Genomic DNA, 21,400 nt, shown 5'->3' with positions numbered 1-21,400 from the left:
ATATGGATTTTATCTTTTGTTTCTCCTGAAGCTCGAAGAAGACTTCAGAGTCCAGGGTCAAGTGAGTGCCGCAGACTGGGATGTTTTTTACCCAGACGAGGAGTACATCTTTGGAGATTTTACCGAGCGGTTGTGGGCCTACCTCACTATCCAGCAGTTACTGGACAAGAGGTCAGTTTAAATCAGTTCAGTTTGGCTGCTAAGGCACATTGTTCTCATAAGAAATATGGTATGATATATAGTCTTTGATGACACTTGTTCTTTTACCAGGACGCTCATTTTAATCATTTGATGTTCTTTTATAGATTTCCCTGTAGTAATACATATATTTTCCTTCTGGCAGCAAGAGCGGTACACCAGATGAGAAAGCCAACACAACAGCCAAGGCCCTGGATATGTCCCTGCAGTACAGCTTTGTCACCCCTCTCACATCCATGGTTGTTACCAAGCCCGAAACCGAAGACTCGACAAGCAGCCCTCTTATTGCTGACAAGCTGACTGAAGGTACCTGGAGAAAACAGAGTTTAAAAATGTAAAACACTGGACTGGCTTTTCTTAAAGAGACAAAAACTATATTGACTGATGAATCGGAGGGGTGTGTGTGTGTGCGTGTGGTTGTGTGTGTTTGTCAAGTGTCACTTTGAAATGGCTGCAGTCAAGCTTTACCACAAAAGCAAAGCATGGCTGCAGCTCATTCATAAAGAGAACTGGTGACTGAGTTTACATTTTCCACATATTATTCCTCTTTAGTGAAGTATAAAAGCAGAAGCTGGAGCTCCAGTTTAAAACTGTTATCTGTCTGTTTTTTCTCACAGAGCAAAGACAGCAGGCTGAAAAAATGAGTAAGTGATTTTTTTTTTTTTAACGATAAATCACAAAAAAGATTTATGGGACAAAGTCAATTTGTTGTATTCGTGTTGATTTGGATTTTATTCTCCCTGTTCAAAGCATATAATTATATACCTGCGCAGCCGCATCCACGGCATTACCAGCCAGCACCCGCAATTGGTAAGTACATCATATACAGTTCAGATAGGATAGATTGTGCTCCAGCTATGACGTCTGACTTTGCTGATATTTACAGATCTGCATTAAGAGGCACAGTTAACTAGATAAAATGCCATGGCATCTTTCACAAACATAGGAGGACTTGGTGACTGCTTGAGTTTAAATTTGGTGCCACTTTAAATTATTGCTAATTATTATTTCAAGTCCTGCTGCACTAACTGGTCCAAAGATGTGTGGAAATGCTCTTCATTGCTCTCAGATAATGAATATCTGTATGGTCTTTACGATAAATCACAAAAAAGATTTATGGGACAAAGTCAATTTGTTGTATTCGTGTTGATTTGGATTTTTGTTCTCCCTGTTCAAGAATATGATTATGATGATTCGCCCATGGAGTCGTATTCATGGTATTACAATTATTTTGGTAAGTACACCATATACAGTTCAGATAGAGTTATCTATACTCAATTTCTATCTTCAAGCTGGATCTTTATTGCTTTATTGCCTTGTTTTTCAATATTTATTACTCTTTCTTATTTTGTTTTTCTTCAGATTGCAAATGGATTTAATCATATTTTATCTGGTTTATAGGCCTCTTTTATTTTATTTCCCTAAATAGATGCTAAAAATGACAACCTCAAAAATGTATGTAACCTATTATTAGAATCAATTGTCTTCCCGCAAAATGTAAAAGAACCCACCCATCACTGTAATCACACTCAAGATCTTGTTCTGACATATGGCATAGACATTGAACATAACAGTATTCTCTGAAAACCCTCTTTTGTCTGATCACTTCATAATAACATTTACATTTACAATAAAGGATTACACAGAAGTGGGGAATACATTTCATTGTAAATGACTTTCTGATGTAACCGCCTGTCTGTTGTAAATAACTTTAAGAGTATAATTCCTCCACCTTCTTCTACCTGAACTCTCCCATAATTCAAAACAAGCAAATTTTATTAATATAGCGCCAAATCAAAGTTATAGTTTAGTTTGTTTTACAGGATTTTTCACAATATGAAAACACTTTTTAAAAATCGTATGATTCTTAAAAAGTGAAAACCGCAGTTTCTTAAAAATCATGGTTAAAATGTTTGCTGTTATCAAGCATCATGCTATTGACATTTACTTTCTTTTTTTCATGAGTCATATTTCCATATTTAATAGACAACTGTGAGTAAGTATTGTAAAAGTAAAAGTTTCGTAAAGAATATGAATTTCACACCCACACACAAGTCAGGCACTGGATAGGCAAGTTGGAACTGGATAATTTTAACTCGCTTCCTTGTGTTCCCAATGTCCCTGGCACACACTATTTTAAGGAAGTCACACACACTAATTTACAGGACAATATTCTAGTAAACAGTTGTGGGAGCAGAGTAACCCTCCTCTTTTTCAACCATAGTGTGGGTGGAGTCTCACTGAAGGAACAAACTCCTCAAATGCTAAGAATTCCTTCCACATTTGTTTTCAGCCACGGGAAAGGCTGTTGCATTCCCAGACATGCCTGTGGTGTGGAGAGTCCTGCTACTGTCTGCTTGTGTCTACATCAGTCTTCTAGCTCAGACCTATGGAGCTCTGGTTATTTCCAGGAGAGATGCTCTAACACAGGTATCTTAAATAAGCTATGTACACTTTTTGGATGTAAAGAGACTCCTGTTTTAATGTTTTCTTTTTCAGTCCATACTTTTTTTTCATTATTCCTTAATAGAGTAAAATTGGGAAAAACTGTGGTGTCATATCTAAACATTTCTTTTGAAAGAAGTGACATAGTTACTTGAAGACATAACTCTAACCTGTAACTCAAATTGTGAGCGTTACAAACTTTGTTTCTTGTCTTGTTTTCTTTCATGGTTTCACATTTTTGCAGAGACTTGTAGTCTGGAGTTAGGCTTTTATTTTTGAAAATAAATACGCTTGAGTATTGCACAATACTTCTTCAGTTTATACAGGACAGAGCATGAGTCACAACTCAGAGAGTGACTATTGCATTTACATCTGAGAATCTTTTAGAAGCGCGGTGTCTGGAAAACCTCTACAAGACGTAGAGAAGGTTATTTTAGTTGAGATTAAATATTTCAAAAGCACCAATTTTTCAGATTGGCATAATTGGTACATGGTTTAAAATAAAGCTCTGAGAATTCAATGCAGAGGTGTCGTTGCATGTTGTAGGTGATACAAGCAGTTTTTATACTTGTCTTTTTACAGTCATCTTTTTAATTGTTTAGTAACATTACAGTCATTCTGTGCTGTGTTCCAGGAAACCAAAGAAACCGTGGGCATCAGGTCGATGAAGGTACTCATGTCACAGTGTCTAATTATGAAATACTGATACTTCATTCTGTGCATTGTTTATATGTCATTCATTTATGTTTTGACCCTGCTAAACACGTTCATGAAACTATTTATCAATTTTCTTTTTACAGAAAAGAAGTTCAAGCTCTGCAAATGTAAGAAACAGAGGTGGACAATTTTCAAAAATAGACCCTGGTCAACATGACTTATAGCTTCTAACTTACAGTAGTGTTACCAGCTTTTTCCAAAATTAAGTCCATACTTCCAGTAAAGTTTATCGCTTCCAGCTGCACTTGTCCCACTTGTCCCTCCCCCTGGTGCCAACTGAAAATGTATTTATTTACTCTCTGCTTATAAGAAACTACATGCAATTTTAATGTTAGGGTCTAGGCCATAGGTTTCAAACTCTGGCTAATTACATTTGGCCCGCGAAGCCACACCAAATTACTATTAGAGCTGGCCTACTGGTATTATACAGCTAATATATATATTGTTTAGTATTAAGCTTTGCTTGTTCCATATTCAGTTTTTCAGCAAAACGTGTTTGAGTCCATAAGAAAAGATTCATTCTTATATCTGGAGGAATAAATATATTTCAATAAATATTAACGTTAGCTCGCAACTTTGTTCCAGTTTTGAATTTTGGCCCACCGTGTATTTGAGTTTGACACACCTGGTCTAGGCTATGCAGTGCTGTGAAAAAGTACTTGCCTCTTCCTAATTTCTTTTTTGGCATATTTATCACTCTTAAATGTTTCAGATCATCAAACCAATTTTATTATTAGACAAAGAATAAATACAACATCCAATTTTTAAATGAGGATTTCATTTATTAATGTAAAAACCAAACTTATTTGGCCTTATGTGAAAAAGTAAAATCATGAATTAACAACATTAGTTGGAAAGCTGTATTCAATTTCACTAGCCACACCCAAGTGTGATAACTATCAAACCTGTTGAATCAGGGAATCGCTAAAAGTATAACTGGTCTGACAAAGTGAAGCAGGCAGAAAGATTAAACAAAACTATGACATTATCATGCCATAATCTGAAGAAATGGCTGGGAAATAAAGTCAGTGACATCTATCAGTTTGGAAAGGGTTATAAACTATTTCTAAAGCTTTGGGACTCCAGTGAACCATGGCGAGAGCCAATATCCAGAAATTGACCAAAATTACCCCAGAAGCCATCAACAACTCATCCAGAAGATCACAAAGTTCATTCTCTGGAGCTCAAGCACACCTGGGTTATGCAGCAGGACAATGATCTGAAACATACTAGCAAGTCCAAATGGCTCAAAAAACCCCAAACAAACAAACAAAAAAAAAGCAATACAGGCCAATCATGCTCAAAAACCCTCCAGTGTGGCTGAATGAAAATAATTCAGAAAAGTGGGCCAAATTCCTCCACATGCGAGGTGATTTCAGACTCATTGCCACTTATTACAAATGCTTGATTCCAGTTTGTGCTGCCAAGGGTGGTGCAACCAGTTATTAGGATTAGGAGGGAAAGAGTAGGGAGCCAAATGGATTTAATAACTTTGATAACTTTGTCTCCCTTAATAAATTAAATCATCATTTATAAACTGCATGATCTGAAGCATGTAAGTGTGAGAAATACGGTATGAAAAAATCAAGAAAGAGGCAAATACTTTTTAATTTTTCTTGTGCTTTTATTAAATTGGTTGTTGTAAAATTTTATAATTGTTGGGTTAACATGTGGGTTGTCATTTATGCTTAGAAATATATGCTCACATATACTTAGTTTTATAATCGATTGCATAATGATAGAGGTCTGATCCTTAGCAGTCTGCAAAGACTTTGCGTGCCTCCCGGAGCACTCTGGCAAACACACACATCTTAAGGTCATGAGAGTGGTCGTACCTTCTCTTACTGGTTTATGGTATAGGAGGACACCTACTTTGTATCTGCTTAAGTATAAGAGCCCTTTGTTTAGGTGGACCGCTGGACTCCTGGCACCAGCTTTGGGGAGTCTTCACAGGGTCACATCTTGACCACACACACACACACGTACACGCAGACAAGGTACTCTTTGTTCACATGTATACCTGTGTAAGATGTCATGTTAATGAACTTATGCATATTCATGTAACCACAATAAAGAGCAGTGCTATGAGGGAGCAGACGAGAGCGACTGGGGTTCGAGCAGAAGGAATGGCGCTCGTCACAGTTCTCTCCCTCGTGCACGAGATCAAACAAAGAGCTCTGCTTGGTGTCCAATGCTTTTTGCTGTTGTAGTAGAATTGTCTCGTTCCAGCGGTGGGTCTGTGCCAGACAGACCTAACAATAATTCTCTTTAACTACACTAATAATCTTTTTCTGTCAGCACATTACATTTTCCATTTATTCAAAAGGTGGAAGTGCAAAGCATTCGAATCACCTGCACAGTGTCGTCTCGTTTCGCACACACGGTCATGTCTTCCAAGGCGCTAAACAAGGAGAACTCATCCCAGGAAATATTTTTTGAAGTAGAGTTGCCCAAGATGGCCTTCATCACCAACTTTAGCATGTCAGTCAATAGTACAGCATTTTTGACAATGATCATAGAGCGCATCCTCCTTTAATGTTGACACATATCCTCGTGGGTCACAGGGAAATTGATGGTCAGGTGTATGTTGGAGAGGTGAAGGAGAAAGAGAGCGCCAAGGAGCAGTATGAGAAGGCTGTTTCTTCTGGAAAGACTGCTGGACTTGTCAAGTATACTGGAATAAGATAAAGATTAAACATCCCAACCTCCACCCTTAACCTGCAATAATGTAATCCATATCTATTATTGCAGGGCTTCTGGAAGAAAGATGGAAATGTTTTCTGTATCTGTAAACATTGCTGCCCAGAGCAGCGTGTCTTTCATTCTGATCTACGAGGAGCTCCTTCAGAGAACACTGGGCAGTTATGAGATCTTGATCCGAGTCAAAGTAGAACAACCAGTGCAGGAGTTTCAGGTAGGACTCACTTTTCACTTTTATTGTTCTTCATGATGATTAATGATGGGCTGTCTGAAGTAGTTTGTGTAAGGAACTTGCGTTGACTTAGTGAGTCTTTACGCCATAATGACCTCTTCTTTTATGCTTCATTTACTTCCATGGATGGTGTGACAGATTGAGGCAGACATCTATGAGCCTCAAGGCATTGCTTTTGTTGAGGCTTCTGCAACGTTCCTCACCAATGAGCTGATCCCTCTGATAGAGAAAACTGTCACAGACACAAAGGTGATATTTTGGCAAGATGTCTGTCCTTGTGTTTTTACAATGTAGCATTTAGGTATAAAGGATATATCTACAATAATCTAAAGTGAAATGAAACTTTTCTGTTTCTCAGGCACACATCTCATTCTCACCAACAGTGGAGCAGCAACAGAAATGTCCAGGTTGTAAGGGCTCATTAATTAATGGAGATTTCATCATCAAGTATGATGTGAAACGAGCAACAAGCCTGGGGGAAGTTCAGGTCAGCTGATGAGACAGAACTTAAAGCAGCACACAAGCAGCCTTTATCTCAGCTAAAGCACAGAATTTTTACTGATCTCAAACACACTCTTATAGACAGCAGTTTTATTTATAGAACTGGAAGCTGCAATCATTATTTTGCTTTTAGTCTTACGTTTACTTCCCTAGCTGTATTTGTCTGCTATACATTTCCTTGCTCATCTTAACCCAAAGTACTCTTTCCCTTCAGGCAGTAAATGGATACTTTGTGCACTTCTTTTCTCCCCCTGACCTGGCCAGAGTCCCAAAGAATGTGGTGTATGTAATTGACACTAGTGGATCGATGCATGGAGCAAAGATTGAACAGGTAGGGGACTAATTAGAGGCAAATTACATACTGTATGCATGACAGTGTGTTCATCTCCATATATGTTTTGTAAACATATAAAGACCCGAGAATCAATGGTTGCCATTCTGCAAGACCTTCACGAAGAGGACCACTTTGGTATCCTCCTGTTTGAGCGTAAGATTAGTTACTGGAAGGATTATCTTACCAAAGCAACAAAGAGAAATGTTTCTGACGCCATTGACTATGTAAAGAAAATACAGGACAGTGGAAGTAAGTATTGCTGAATTTTATGTACAGTGATTTTTTTTTTTTCTTTATTCTGCTTATTATCTGCATTATTGAATGAGTGAAAAATGGCAAAATTCTGGGTCATTGACAACTGCACAACAAGGCTGGCATCATTCTGCTCTGTTACTGTTATATAGCTAAAACAAGCAACTTTGTCAAGTTTTGAGTGTGAGGTTGCCACTAAACATGTACAGTTGTAATCAGATGTTTACATAGTCATCACGGGCATGAATTTCATGGTAATTTTGGGCTTTTAATGACTTCTCTAAACTATTCTTTTTCCAGTGTGGATTGATTGTATGGCATACTTTAATGAAACAAATAGACAAGTTTTAATTTATTTATGAATTTCTTTAGTCCACACTGGGGCAAAAGTATACATACACCCATTTAAATCTTGTTTTGACAAGGCCTAGACCTTTTAACTTCTTGTTAGTCATCATGACTGATTAGTTCTTTGCCAGTATAAAAAAAAAAAGAAAAAAGTTTGTTATCCCTCACTGGATTGAACAATACTCAGAACAATGAAAATATACAAGGAACTCAGCGAAGATTGTGTAGAGTTACACAAATCGGGAAGGTCTCTCGGGCCAATTTCTAAGCGACTGCAGATTCCAAGATCATCACTTCAATTGCACAAGTTTTTTGCCAAGGTCTGTAAGAAGCAGAGGTGGGCAGTAACGCGTTACTGTAATCTGATTACTTTTTTCAAGTAACGAGTAAAGTAAGGGATTACTATTGCAAAAACGGTAATTAGATTACCGTTACTTTCCCGTAGGAACACTGTTACTCAAACCGTTATTTATTATTTTTTTTTTGAGAATGTCTCATGACAGTGACCTAAGCGAGTGTGACATTCGTGGCAACAGCTGTGTGCAGATCAACAATGGATAATATATCGAGTACGGAGAGAGTATGAGCGTGCAGCGTTTAAAGCGTGGAAGTACTGACCTTACTTTGAGTTTGATTCCATAAAAAGTGACAAAAACATTAGTGTCCGTTGTGCGTGGGAAGAAAACTTCTTTTTACAGCGAAAAAAAACCCCTAAACTTCCAAGCAAGCACCGAGTGCGCAACGACGTAATGGGAAATTCACAGAGAAACTCGCGGATTCTTCAACTGACCGCTGCGGCACACCTGCACCAGGGTAAACCTCCGCCTACACCACTCCTGCTTTACAGGTGAAAATAGAGCAACAGGACCGCTAGTCTTTGATTTTATTTATTTTCTGCTGGGTTTTCCTCGCAAATATTTGAAAGAGTGAGTGTAAACACAAAAAAATATTTTATGTGCTGAAAATAGGTTTCCAGTCAGAGAATGTTGCATATAATTACATTTTTGCTTGATGCATAAAGCTAAAGGATTAAAACTAATAAAACAAGTTTTAAAAAGACTTTTCCATTTGATTACATTTTGTATGATGGATTATGCAGAAAAAGTAGAATTGGGCTGAATGATCTATCGCTTTATCACCTATTCAGGTTGTAAATCATGTTTTTAAAAAGTAACTAAGTAATTAATTACTTTTGAAAATAAGTAATCAGTAAAGTAACATGATTACTTGACCAACACTGGTAAGAAGACCCAAACTGTCATCTTCAGATGGGAGGAAATTCATCAGAATATTGAGGAACGTCACAGAAACCACAAAGGCTCAAGGCTACAATGAACTGGAGACTGCTGGAACACCACCGTCACTATCAAGGACTGAGAGGGTGCCGACCAAGAAAGACACCCCAGCACCAAAATCGACATCTTTAAGCTCAAATGAAATTTGCAGCAGTCCACATGGACGAGTCAGATGTTCTTTAGGGAAAAGTTTTATGGTCAAACAAGACAAAGATTGAGCTATCTGATATCAATGACGAGAAGAATATTTGGAGAAGTAAAGGAGAGGCTTTCAAACCTAAGAACACGGAACAGGCTGTCAAGCAGGGTGATCATCATATATTTGCTGCAAGAGGTACTGGTACATTGCACAACATCGGTGGAATAATGAAGAAGCAGGATTACCTCCAAACTCTTCAACTTCACCTCAGATCAGCTGCTAAATGATTGAACTTGGACACAATCGGGTGTTCCAACAGGAAAATATTTGTAGCAGGGCAACAATGACCTTCTGAAATTAACTTTCTAACTTCCTTTTTTTTTTTTTTTTTTTTTCTTTTTTTTTTTTACTAAATAATAAACGATATTGTGCAGCACGCAAGATAGACAGCGTACAGTGTGCTTTGAGGCAGCAGCCAAGAAAGCTTTAGTCCGCGTCTGTGAATACCCATGTGTGCATACCTGTGTGGATCAGCATGCTTGCATTCCAAAGGTTTCTCCATGTAATGATCTGCTAGGGAGTGTGGGGGGGCCACAGCCCCGTCCTCCAGGGTGTGAAGCGGGTATGGAGGAGATCAAAACTCCAGACATCCAGAGGCCCCCAGAACACAAGAGACCATGGAAGACCAACAGAGGGGCAGCCGCGCCACTGTTCCAGTAAGAGCTGAGGAGAGTCCCAGATGAGGGCTCGCCCAGCAGCCGCGGAGCAGAAGTCAGGGGGAGTTGCAGTGACGCGCCCGTGAGCTCCGCCGGCCCCCAGCTGCGCCTGAGTGACCGAGCCCTAGGCCGAGAGGCCGGGGGCACCCCACCTCCAAAGGGGCCCGAGAGAGCCCCAGGCCCCAGGCCCCGACAAGCGGCCGCCAAGGAGTGAGCCGGTGTGCACCCGGACGCCCACCCCCAGACACAAAGAACCACCAACACACCGACACCTGAGGGAGTCCGCCACCGGCAGGGGAAGTGGTGGTGGGTGGAGATAGGCCTCCAAACCTTGGAGGGCCTGAGGTGTCCCCAGAGAGGTGGCGTCTGATACCCAACCTGACATATAGACACAGACATACAGGCACACACAGACACAAACATCCATTCCCACCCTCATGCTCTCATATGCACTCACTCCACACTCAACCAACGTGGAGACAGACATAAAGAGACGCTGTACACACAATCACACTCCCCAAGCGTACTCTACAAACCGGGTCTAGGTACCCTTGCCCCTGGAGGGGGGAATTGCACCCAGACCCAGGTGGTGTTACCCTTTTCCCTGCGGTGGGGAGAGGCAGACCACCCCGACTCCGCAGCAGCAGGGAGGCCCTACACCCCAGACCGCAGTCGGACGGCCAACTCCTCCTACTAGCCCTCCCGCTCCAGCAGGCCGCAGAGAATGGGGGTGGGAGAAGACTCCAAACCTCCCTCCACCCGCTCATTGTAGTGTTGATGCATATGTGTTCTAAGGTGCAATTAAAACCCAGGAGGGCATGGAGCTACCTGCCAAGGAGCAGCAGGTAAGCGCATAGTCCCTCCTGCTAACCCTCAATGACTAAGTGTATTTAAAATTGAGAGGTGGGCAACGACGTCAGGGGTGAGGTATACACCCTGATGGTGATTTGGACTCCGTGATTGTGCCCACCCCCAAGATCCTATATGTATGTGTAATGAGAGTGTGAATAATGTGAATGTCTAAGTTGTGGGATAAAATTGAGGCAGAGGCAGCCAGAAGGGGACAGGGGGGGGGGTAGCCTCCTCTGCACCCTGGTGACATACCCCCACTCCAAGGCCCTGCATGTGTGGGTGGTTGTGGAGGAGCGGGAAGAGGGAGGCAGCTGGAGATGGGGAGGGAAGGAACTTTCTAACTTCCTAAAGCCGCAGCCTAAACCCTATTGAAAATCTGTGAGCTACATTTTAAAGGTTTATGCCTCTAAACCAACTGATTTAAGCGAACTGTACCAATTCTGCTAAGAAGAGTGATTTGATATAGAATTATGCCAGAAGCTTGTTGATGGCTATCAATTGGATCTAGTTGAGGTGCAACTTGCTAAGTGATATGTAATCCAATATTATGCAGGTGTATGTATATATAATTTATCCATGTGTAGATTAGAGAAATTTATTAATTTTATTTATTTCTTAAACAATTATCCTGTACAATTGTTTCACCCTGGACAAAGAACAATTCAATGATTAGTGACCACAGACAGCTACAGGAAGTAGCTGCCATGGCCAAGAAAGAGTCATGCTCAAAATACCATAGAAAACAGAGTAATATTATTTTTTTTACACTTTTAGGTTTTGTGTAGATTAAACAATCAAGGTGGTGTTTTCATTTCAGAACTTTAATAAACGTCTTCAGAACTTTTGTACAGAGCTATAGTCTAATTAAACAGAATCCAGTCATACTGCATAGAGAGAATATTATCAATCTTTTGGTCAAGGCTTAACAAGTAAAAGAGTAAAGTAAAAGTTTGAACATGATGAGATTTTCATGTTACTCAAAGCATTGTTGCTTTTCAGGCACCAACATCAACAGTGCTATACTGGATGCAGTTAGTTTGCTGAAGAAAGAAAGAAAAGAAAAGAAAGTTCCAGAGAGGAGTATGGATATGATTTTTCTACTGACTGACGGGATGCCAAACAGTGGTGAGACAATCTTAAACATTCTGTGTGTTGAAAATTGTGGTGGATCCACGTATGGGACAGCAGGGAGAGACAGGGGTCCGGGCTGCTCCGGCGCCCGTGCCGGCTCCCAGGGGGAGGGCCGCCAGGCTCAGCGGCCTCAGTCAGGCGATGGGGGTAGGTGGTGGGGCGGGGCCTGCAATCAGCCAGGACGCTGCCTGCTGCCTCACCCATCCCCACTCCTTAGGTGGGAGTGGCATGTGGCTGGCAGGTGCTCACCGGAGGAAGCCACGAAGCAACTGCTGGGCCCACCACCAGCTCACCCACCTGCTCACCCTGAGCTAAGAACGCGAGAGGAACCTGTATCCCGCAGCATTTTTTTACTCATTTATAATAGCATATAAATGAATATTAACAATGTTAGGGAGTAAGATGGAACTGATTTGTTATGTAAAGCTGACACCCAACTCGACAATTTCATTGGAAATGGAAGCTTTTTAATGCATGCTCATATGTAAGTGTGTTTGTGTCTGCAGGGGTGACCAGCCCCCAGCTAATCCAGCAGAATGTATTTTCTGCTATTGGAGGAATCATGTCTCTGTTCTGTCTTGGATTTGGAAATGATGTGGATTACTCCTTCCTGGATGTTATGTGCAGGCAAAATAAAGGAGTGGCCCGCAGAATTTTTGAGGGTTCAGATGCTGCCATTCAACTCAAGGTAAGGCAAGAAATTAAGAACATTAATGACTATAACATGAAAATCAATGCAAGCGTAGAAATGCTAGTTTGTGCCTTACATAAATGGCAACAATTTTGTGTCTTTGTTGCAGGGTTTCTACGAGGAAGTGTCCAGCCCTCTGCTCTTGGAGGTGGATCTGCGTTATTCAGAGAATACAGACTTCTTAACCAAAACTCACTACAGCCAGCTGTTCAACGGCTCAGAGATCGTGGTCGCTGGTCAGCTGAAGGAAAATGACGTGGAAAACTTCTCGGTGGAAGTGTTTGCCCACGGGGTGAGAAAAGGGAGAGCACATTATTAAAGTATTTCCTTTACAACATGAGTTTGACTTCAGATCTATGTTAGTGCTCATACAAATGAGCCTTATTATTCAGTCTTACTGTGGCTGAATATGGAATTTCACGAACTGTAAATGAACCGAGCTGTAATTGACTGTTGTAGTCCGAACATCAAGTGGAGTCTCATTACTTTTCATTCTTTTCTGCTTTCAACTTAAGATTCTAAGCTAGTGGCTTTCATCCATCTTTATACTTATGTGAAGCACAATACTTATGCTTATAAGATCAGATCTGTGTAAATACCTTAAACAACTATGACAAAGTTAGTACTATGTTCCTACCAGCATATATCTACCCACCTTACCAACTGTAAGTGCTTCATGAACTTCAACTCTTTAAACTAAAATGAAAACAAATCTGTGTGTGGTGTTCAATTCAATTAATGATGATATAGCGACAAATCACAACAATAGTCAGTTCAAGACACTTTATATTGTAAGGTAAAGACCCTACGTTAAAGACTTAAAGAATAAATAAATATATGGAATAAGAAAAATGTTTAATGCTAAAGTTATAAAATGTGTTAAGATGGATGATGGGATAAAGGCCCATTTTCAAAGCTCATGTGATATTTATGTACTTTACTGTAAGCTGAGTTATTTAGCCAGCAAGTTGAACAAACTTTAGATGCTGCAGTTACTCTGCAGATTTGGAAAACACTGTCGACACCATCTCAGATTCTAATAATTGAATATCTATGAAACGTAATTATCTGAAACAATATTAGCATGCTGATGTCAGCTTGCTAAAAAAAAAAAAAAAAAAAAAGTTGAGTGGCTGCACAGAATAATGTCTGTCATTTAATCTTTCCTTTTTAACAAGTCTGAAGAGAACTTTGTGGCACAGGGAAAGGCCAGTGTGGCTGACTGGCAGACAGTGTACCCAGAAAAGGGGTACATTTTTGGAGATTTCATTGAGCGTATGTGGGCCTACCTCACCATCCAGCAGCAGCTGGAGAACAGGTTGGTTCATGGGGAAATTTTTCTGTTACCGTGCAGAAATTTTATTGATGGTGATTTTTTTTTTCCGTTAAACATTATGTTATACATCATAATAAATTATTAACGTCATGTCCATCTTGTCCTCTGTCTCTCTTCCAGTGCTCTCAGTACTAAAGAGGAGAGAGGAAATATAGAAGCCAAGGCTCTGAACCTGTCTCTGAAGTATAACTTTGTCACCCCTCTCACATCCTTGGTGGTCACCAAGCCTGAAAACGAGAATGGAGCTGATCGCTCTTTCATTGCTGACAAGCTGACTGAAAGTAGGAGAAAGAAAATCCACCGCTTATTAAATTAGCAGAAACATTCTTCTCCCATCACTTTGGCAAAAATAACTTTTTCTTTTTCATTTCTTTCCTATTTTACAGGCCAGCGACAGCAAGCAGAAAGACACATGGGTATGGGAAGTCTTTGAATGGAATTTAATGTGTTTTCATTTACTTTTTAAACTGCTATAAGAGAAGAATTTCCCAAATCTGGGTAAAGTAAAGCCTTTCTTATCTTATCTGACTTGCACAATGCATATGAAGGAAACTGTGCTTTTAGCAGGTGCACATGCATCGCCTGCTGTCGGCTCGCGTGTAATTGATGGTAAGTGTTTCATATGTAACATTTTTACGGACTTAAATAGTTGACAGGTGGTTTCAGTGTTTTGTTTTGTTTTTGTTTCATTTCATGCTATTATAATAGGTAAGCATTACAGCTTCCTTATACAGTTAATGAAAACATTCATAGAAGACTCAAGAAACTCAGGAGTTGTGAATGTTTTGACCGTCATTATTTAAGACATCTGCCATATCAAATACAATGTTACAATATTAGTAATACTAATGTATTAATGGGGTCATGGTATGTCAATTTGGGCCAAAATGTCTGAGAACTGTTACCAGAGCCTTGTTTAACACGTTTCACAAAGAATTAAGGCTGCTTTCAAGGTAAGTGGGGTCCAGCCTCGTACTACCAAGATGTACCTAATAAAATGTTAAGTAAGTGTATTTAACTGAAAACATTTAATTCTGAAAAACCAGGCTGTACACTGCTGTCATAAGGGCAGGTAAGATAGTTTTACTGTTGGTGCAGACTCTGTTTTATTATAATAACACACCTGTCAGCTCAATAATTAAATTAGCTTTTTACTCAGATATACCTTTTTTTTCTAGACTTACTTGCTGCAGTTGATGGAGATCCCCATTTTATGATAGCGCTTCCAGATAAAAACGACGCTCTGTGCTTCAACATCAACGACAAACCAGGAACCATTTTCAGTCTGGTCAGAGACCCCAAATCAGGTCTGTCCTGAGTCTTTCTGAAGGACTCCCCAAACTTTGATTCTGTTCATCTGGAGGTAGCGTTTTCAGTGGGAGAAACGGTTCATCTCTCATCCAAGTGACTTCTTCAGTCTCAGCTGACTGCAGGTTTCTCCAGTCTCATAAATGGTACATTTGCATAACAACTGAAACTAGCACTACTGTAATGATCAAGGAACTGACCTCCCAGCCTATTGTTCCTTCAGTGGGCTGGTTTCAGTCATTATGCAAATGTACTGTTTATAAGATTGGGGAAACCTGCAGTCAGCTGAGTCACTTGGATGAGAGATGAAACATTTCTCCCACTACGTCCAGATGAACAGAATCAAACTTTGGGGATTTACTTACCTGGACGATTGAGCATGCATCAAGAAGATACTGAAGGACTCGTTCTAATGGGAGAATTTTCTTTTTTCAAATTTTCCAAATTCATTATCCTCCCTCATTTCAGGCTTTGTGGTGAATGGCCAAATAATTAGCAAGAAGAAAGTTGCTCTGGATGGTAACGTGAACACCTACTTTGGCCGTTTTGGTATCACACATCAGAACCTGGGGGTGAGACTGGATGTGAGCATTCAGGATATCTCTGTTTTCTACAATGACAAGCAGGTCAAGCTGCTGTGGTCTGATGCCACCTCACTCAGAGATGCCAAGTAAGTAAAATCCCCAGGCAAAACACATGCGTAAAGTTGAAATTATTAAATATTTTAAACCATTTTTCAGTCCCACTAATTACTATATGTACTTTAATCACATTTGCAAATGACGTTAGTTTTTTTCCTTCATTTTTTCATGTGTTTTCCAACTTGGATGCCTCTGACCAAGTATGGAGCTCAACCTAGTTAAAAACTGCAGTCTGACAGTGACGCTGAGGCACTCAGTGAAATTCAGGGTCATCCGACACACAAAGGTTTGGAAGAGACGCCACGACCACCAAGACTACCTGGGTTTCTACACTCTGGACAGCCAGCACTTGTCTGCTTCAGTTCATGGTCTGCTAGGTATTAAACTGCAAGAAGCTTTGATATAGTAATAAAGTGACTGTGTAGCTCACAGGTGTCGAACTCCAGGCCTCGAGGGCCGGTGTCCTGCAGGTTTTAGATGTAACCTTGATACAAGACAACACACCGTAAAGGCTAAATGACCTCCTCAACATGTCTTGAAGTTATCCAGAGGCCTGGTAATGAACTAATCATTTGATTCAGGTGTGCTGACCTAGGGTGAGATATAAAAACTGCAGGACACCGGCCCTCGAGGCCTGGAGTTCGACACACCTGGTGTAGCTCTTTTGTTTTTACTAAAAACTAATTCTTAAAACAGAAACAAAAGATGTCACATAAGCTATTTTCCTGCAGGTCAGTTCTACCGTGGGGTTGTGTTTGAGCTGACAGACCTGCATCCAGGTGAAGGCCAGGAGAAACTGGATGCCACCATGTACGTGAAGGGGCAAAGGCTGAATGTGACAAGGTAAGGCGACTTCTTAAATTTTAGAAGTGTGCATAATATTCACTCAGCCTTAAAGTTAGTTTCCTTTCATGTATGTGCAAATCATCCTTGAAAAAAAACATCTATATATTCTGTAGACACTGGCAAAAAGACTTCAACAAGGATGTGAAGAATGGAGAAAGCATCGCCTGCTGGTTTGTTGACAACGAGGGAAGAGGCCTGATCGATGGAACAGCCTCAGACTACACCGTGTCAGACCTTTTTACGGCTATTTGAAAACGCAAAGTGCGATCAGCATTGCACTGGGAGCTGCAGGGTAGATTTACATGCTCTGGGTGGTGTGTGATGAGAAGGCATTGTAGTGAGTCGCTGGGTGTTTTCTATTTCAAAGTGACACATGCAAAAACTGAAAGCAAGTGCATGTTTATATTAATGCAAGCATATCACGTTACAGTATATTTTGAGTGTACGTGTTTGTGTCCGTCTGGCATTACAGAGTGTAATCGAACCTCTCCTGCTAAATGTTATTTAGTCAAACAGCATCAGTGAGATAGTTTGCTTTACTCACACAATGACAGTGTGTGAGTCAAGATAGATTTAATGATGACACAAATAACATGGCAGGTAAAGCTTTCTGAATAGTCTGCATATATGACATACTGCATTCATTTCTCCATGCTTTCTTGGAATTAAATAAATATTTTGCTTTTTAAAAAAGTGCTCCCTGTCAGCATAAAAAAAAAAAAAGATATTGGACTTGAGAATGGCACACAGTGTTCACATTTTCTGTGCTTCAGCTGTTGAAAAACTGGTTAGCAGGCTGAGTTTGGTCATGTCAGCTGCAATTATAACACAGATGTCATCTAACCTAGTCAAGCTCAACAGTAATAAAACAGAACTTATTGTTGTGGCCTTCAAAGCCGTACTCCCGAAGATTGGCGATCTACTCACTGACATAGTCGGTCGCCACATCCTACTATCCCCAGAAGTTCACAATCTGGGTGACAATTTGAGTTTCACACTTCCATTCCAGTCTCATATAAATGAAATGTCACCTGATGAGCAGAGACCCTCATCCATGACTTTTTCACCAACTGGCTGGATTATTGCAGTGAGGTCCTGGAGTCCTGGACAGGCTCCAGTATGTCCAGAAACTCAGCTGCTAGGCTTTTTTTTTTTTTTTTTTTTTTTTGCCTGTCCCGTTTGGCTCTTTTGCCATCAGAATTGTTGTCTAAAGGCAAAGAAAGATGCCCAACGGATTTACTTTACCAAATTGACCATCCCAGCCTTGCCGTAATGGTCCATTTGATTCACCTTTTATTGTTTATTTTATTTTCACTTACTGAATACGGGACAGACTTGACTGGGGGAAAGAAGGGGAGAAAGAAAGAGGGAAAGAGAAACAGCTGAGAAGAGGGACGGGGGAGAAGGGCAAAAAACAAACCAACAGAATGGGTAGAGAAAAAAAAATGCATATATCAATCACCTGGATCACCCTTCATTCTAATTTGTGTTGTACAGTTATTTCATTTTTAACCTTAATTTATATTTTATTCCTTCCTAGTTAAATTTACCCTTTTTAATTTTTCATATTTATTTCCTATCTTATTCATAGCCTTTTCCTTTTTTGTTCTCTTTAGGTCACGAGCAGTTGTCCAAGCATTTCACTACATATCGTACTGTGTATGACTGTGTACGTGACAAATAAATTTGAATTTGATTTGATTTGAGAAAGAAAAAAGAAAACAAGCAGAAGAGAACAAGAGTAATAGAATAAACAGCATCACAATGATATATGGGAATATGACAGTAAATACTAAATATTAAACATTATTGTGCAGCACATAAGATCAACAGAACACAGTGTGCTTTGAGGTAGGAGCCAGAAAGGGTGTAGTTTGTGGGTGTGATCACCCGTGTGTACACCTGTGAGCATGGACCTTTTTTTTAAAGGTTCCTTCATGTAATGATCTGCTAGAGGGTGTGGGGGGGCCACAGCCCCGTCCTCCAGGGCATGAAGCAGGTGTGGAGGAGATCAAAACTCCAGACATCCAGAGGCCCCCAGAACACAAGAGACCAAGGAAGACCAACAGAGGGGCAGCCGCGCCACTGTCCCAGAAAGAGCTGAGGAGAGTCCCAGATGAGGGCTCACTCAGCAGCCGCGGAGCAGAAGCCAGGGGGAGTTGCAGTGACGCGCCCGTGAGCTCCGCCGGCAGCCAGCCGTGCCTGAGTGACCGAGCCCCAGGCCGAGAGGCCAGGGGCACCCCACCTCCGAAGTGGCCCGAGCGAGCCCCAGGCTCCAGGCCCCGATAAGCGGCCGCCAAGGAGTGAGCCGGTGTGTACCTGGACACCCATCCCCGGACACAAAGAACCACCAACGCACCGATATCTGAGGGAGTCCGCCACTGGCAGGGGAAGTGGTGGTAGGTGGAGATAGGCCTCCAAACCTTGGAGGGCCTAAGATGTCCCCAGAGAGGTGGCGCCTGACACCCAACCTGACATATAGACACAGAAATACAGGCACACACATATACAAACATCCATTCCCACCCTCATGCTCTCATATGCACTTACTCCACACTCAACCAACGTGGAGACAGACATAAAGAGACGATCACACTCCCCAAGCGTACTCTACGAACCGGGTCTAGGTACCCTTGCCCCTGGAGGGGGAACTGCACCCAGACCCAGGTGGTGTTACCCTTTTCCCTGCGGTGGGGGGAGGCAGACCGCCCCGACTCCGCAGCAGCAGGGAGGCCCCACACTCCAGACCGCAGTCGGACGGCCAACTCCTCCTCCTAGCCCCCCCGCTCCAGCAAGTCGCAGAGAATGGGGGTGAGAGAAGACTCCAAACCTCCCTCCACCCGCTCATTGTAGTGTTGATGCATGTGTGTTCTAAGGTGCATTTAAAACCCAGGAGGGCATGGAGCTACCTGCCAGAAAGCAGCAGGTAAGCTGCTAGGCTTCTAACATGCACCAAGCTCTGGGAACACATCACCCCCACCCTCATAAATTTCCATTGATTCCTGGTCACATCACGCATTACTTATATCCTTTTTCTCACTTAAAAAAACCCTCAATGCCCTGGCCCTGCAGTACCTGTCTGACCTGATGCACCCATACACATACATTTTCCATTTCAGTGTAGAACTCAGATAAATTGTGATCTTCTGGGGTTATACGTGTAACAGGACCACTGGGTAGGGTTGTCCTTGTGATGGCTGCATGCAACCACACAACTGAAATACTTGGGTAATATTCATTTGATCTTTTTGTCTTATGTTTACATTATGCTCTAAAGCTTCTGTGATCATAAGTTAACTTTTGATATTTTGAGTTTACCTGTAATGCATGACGGCACTAGGCTATAGTCCAAAGGGTGGCATAGACTCTGTTTTGCAGTTTGTTATTTTATATGGGTATGTGTTATATTAATTATATTTCTGTTCTTTCTGAGTTACCTGGCCTCCGCTCCAGTCCTTCCTGGTTTGGCTGAAAGAGGAGGCTGAGGATGGAGCTGGTTTAAATGCAAAAGCCAATAGAATGGACTGGACCATCTATTGTGATCATGTAGGGGGAATGGGGTTCTTCTTGAATGATGGTTAGCTGTTATCTCTAGTTTTCACCTTTGGTGTATATAATGGTTTATTCATTTGCTATATAACTGGAGCTGTTTCTCATTTGGGCAGGTCAGTTTGTTGAGTTATGTTTTGTTAAGTGACTTTTGAGTTGAGTTTTGTTAAGTTAACCTCTTTTATGGGCCCACTTGGTTCTTAAAAAAAGTTTATTTTTTGTCATTTTGAATTTTTGGAATCATCTTGTCCTTTTTGAGGCATAATAAAACCCTTTTTTTTTTTTTTGAAGATTACATTTGTGCCTGTGTGTTCCTGGCTGCTTGGTTCATGACAGTCCTTTTTAGAAATATTTGGAAAGTTAGTTTTGACTTTAAAGCAGTAGTTCTCAGACTTCAGAGGGCATATCCTCCAATTTTTTATCATAATATAATTAACATTATAATTTTATCAATTATTAAATCTTTTAATCTTTTTAAAACGTTCCTTTAAAAGGCTGCTGTTGGTTGAATAACATTACCTTAATTGCTTTATTAATTTCCTAGCTCAAGCTGTCTACACTAATTCCCTTTATTCAACCAGTAATAAAGAGTTTGTGATACAGTTTCTATAAGAAAATGTATGTTGGTGTAAAATGTATTAAGTAAAATCCTGAATCTTTGCCCTTGTGGCTCGCTGCAATGTGAAGTGGTGGGGTTTGGAAAGCTTGAAAAGTTATGAAATGTGTCACACACATCTGGCACGATCAAGACTTTCATGTTTTATGGCTCTGATTATTGAATATGGCAAAAAGGATCAAGATGGTCTTTTGTAAGTTTAAACTAAACTTGACGATGCTAAATTGCGAAACTTAACTTTTCGTGAAAGGATGTGTTTGTGTAAATTGTGTAAATCGTGCAAATTATTATTATTATTATTATTATTATTATTATTATTATTATTATTCAGAGTTGTGCTTGGTAAGTAGTAGATGCATCATTGTAACTACTCGTGCACTTAAAAACATTTTCTTTAATTAAACAATGACTAACTCGTTACAGTGACTTGATGTTTTCACATTTGATAAAAACCATATCTATATAACTTTTCTAAATTCGTTGACGTCATGCATCCTCAGTAAAAACTTTCAGCCTCAAAACAACCTGTGATTGTATGCTGACAAAGCACTGT

General features: G+C 40.7%; 1 protein-coding gene across 5 annotated transcripts in view; it reads left to right on the top strand.

The window, feature by feature from the left end:
* Window positions 1-19,214, top strand: part of LOC146669336 (inter-alpha-trypsin inhibitor heavy chain H3-like) — a 39,663-nt gene extending 20,449 nt beyond the window's left edge. For 2 of the 5 annotated variants that reach the window (XM_085405900.1, XM_085405899.1), the window contains exons 16-42: window positions 32-171; window positions 344-504; window positions 816-842; window positions 949-1,008; window positions 1,376-1,432; window positions 2,492-2,628; window positions 3,278-3,313; window positions 3,444-3,467; window positions 5,687-5,841; window positions 5,925-6,029; window positions 6,112-6,274; window positions 6,431-6,541; window positions 6,651-6,779; window positions 7,008-7,124; window positions 7,208-7,376; window positions 11,729-11,854; window positions 12,367-12,548; window positions 12,661-12,843; window positions 13,730-13,869; window positions 14,008-14,168; window positions 14,274-14,303; window positions 14,452-14,496; window positions 15,066-15,194; window positions 15,664-15,865; window positions 16,038-16,213; window positions 16,568-16,679; window positions 16,796-19,205. In XM_085405900.1, coding sequence (XP_085262026.1) covers window positions 32-171; window positions 344-504; window positions 816-842; window positions 949-1,008; window positions 1,376-1,432; window positions 2,492-2,628; window positions 3,278-3,313; window positions 3,444-3,467; window positions 5,687-5,841; window positions 5,925-6,029; window positions 6,112-6,274; window positions 6,431-6,541; window positions 6,651-6,779; window positions 7,008-7,124; window positions 7,208-7,376; window positions 11,729-11,854; window positions 12,367-12,548; window positions 12,661-12,843; window positions 13,730-13,869; window positions 14,008-14,168; window positions 14,274-14,303; window positions 14,452-14,496; window positions 15,066-15,194; window positions 15,664-15,865; window positions 16,038-16,213; window positions 16,568-16,679; window positions 16,796-16,934 — 3,216 coding nt within the window. In that variant the 3' untranslated portion in view covers window positions 16,935-19,205. Of the gene's footprint in view, window positions 1-31; window positions 172-343; window positions 505-815; window positions 843-948; window positions 1,009-1,375; window positions 1,433-2,491; window positions 2,629-3,277; window positions 3,314-3,443; window positions 3,468-5,686; window positions 5,842-5,924; window positions 6,030-6,111; window positions 6,275-6,430; window positions 6,542-6,650; window positions 6,780-7,007; window positions 7,125-7,207; window positions 7,377-11,728; window positions 11,855-12,366; window positions 12,549-12,660; window positions 12,844-13,729; window positions 13,870-14,007; window positions 14,169-14,273; window positions 14,304-14,451; window positions 14,497-15,065; window positions 15,195-15,663; window positions 15,866-16,037; window positions 16,214-16,567; window positions 16,680-16,795 lie in introns of all 5 variants that reach the window. The other 3 variants (XM_085405903.1, XM_085405902.1, XM_085405901.1) reach the window with 3 other exon arrangements.
* The last annotated feature ends 2,186 nt before the right edge of the window (window positions 19,215-21,400 follow it).

The sequence above is a fragment of the Rhamphochromis longiceps genome, linkage group LG5, assembly GCF_057381845.1.
Source record: "Rhamphochromis longiceps isolate RC_006_pf linkage group LG5, R_longiceps_female_GT1.1, whole genome shotgun sequence".
Taxonomy (NCBI): domain Eukaryota; kingdom Metazoa; phylum Chordata; class Actinopteri; order Cichliformes; family Cichlidae; genus Rhamphochromis; species Rhamphochromis longiceps.
The sequence above is the reverse complement of the archived record's forward strand: the minus strand, read 5'-3'. Positions and strand labels throughout refer to the sequence as shown.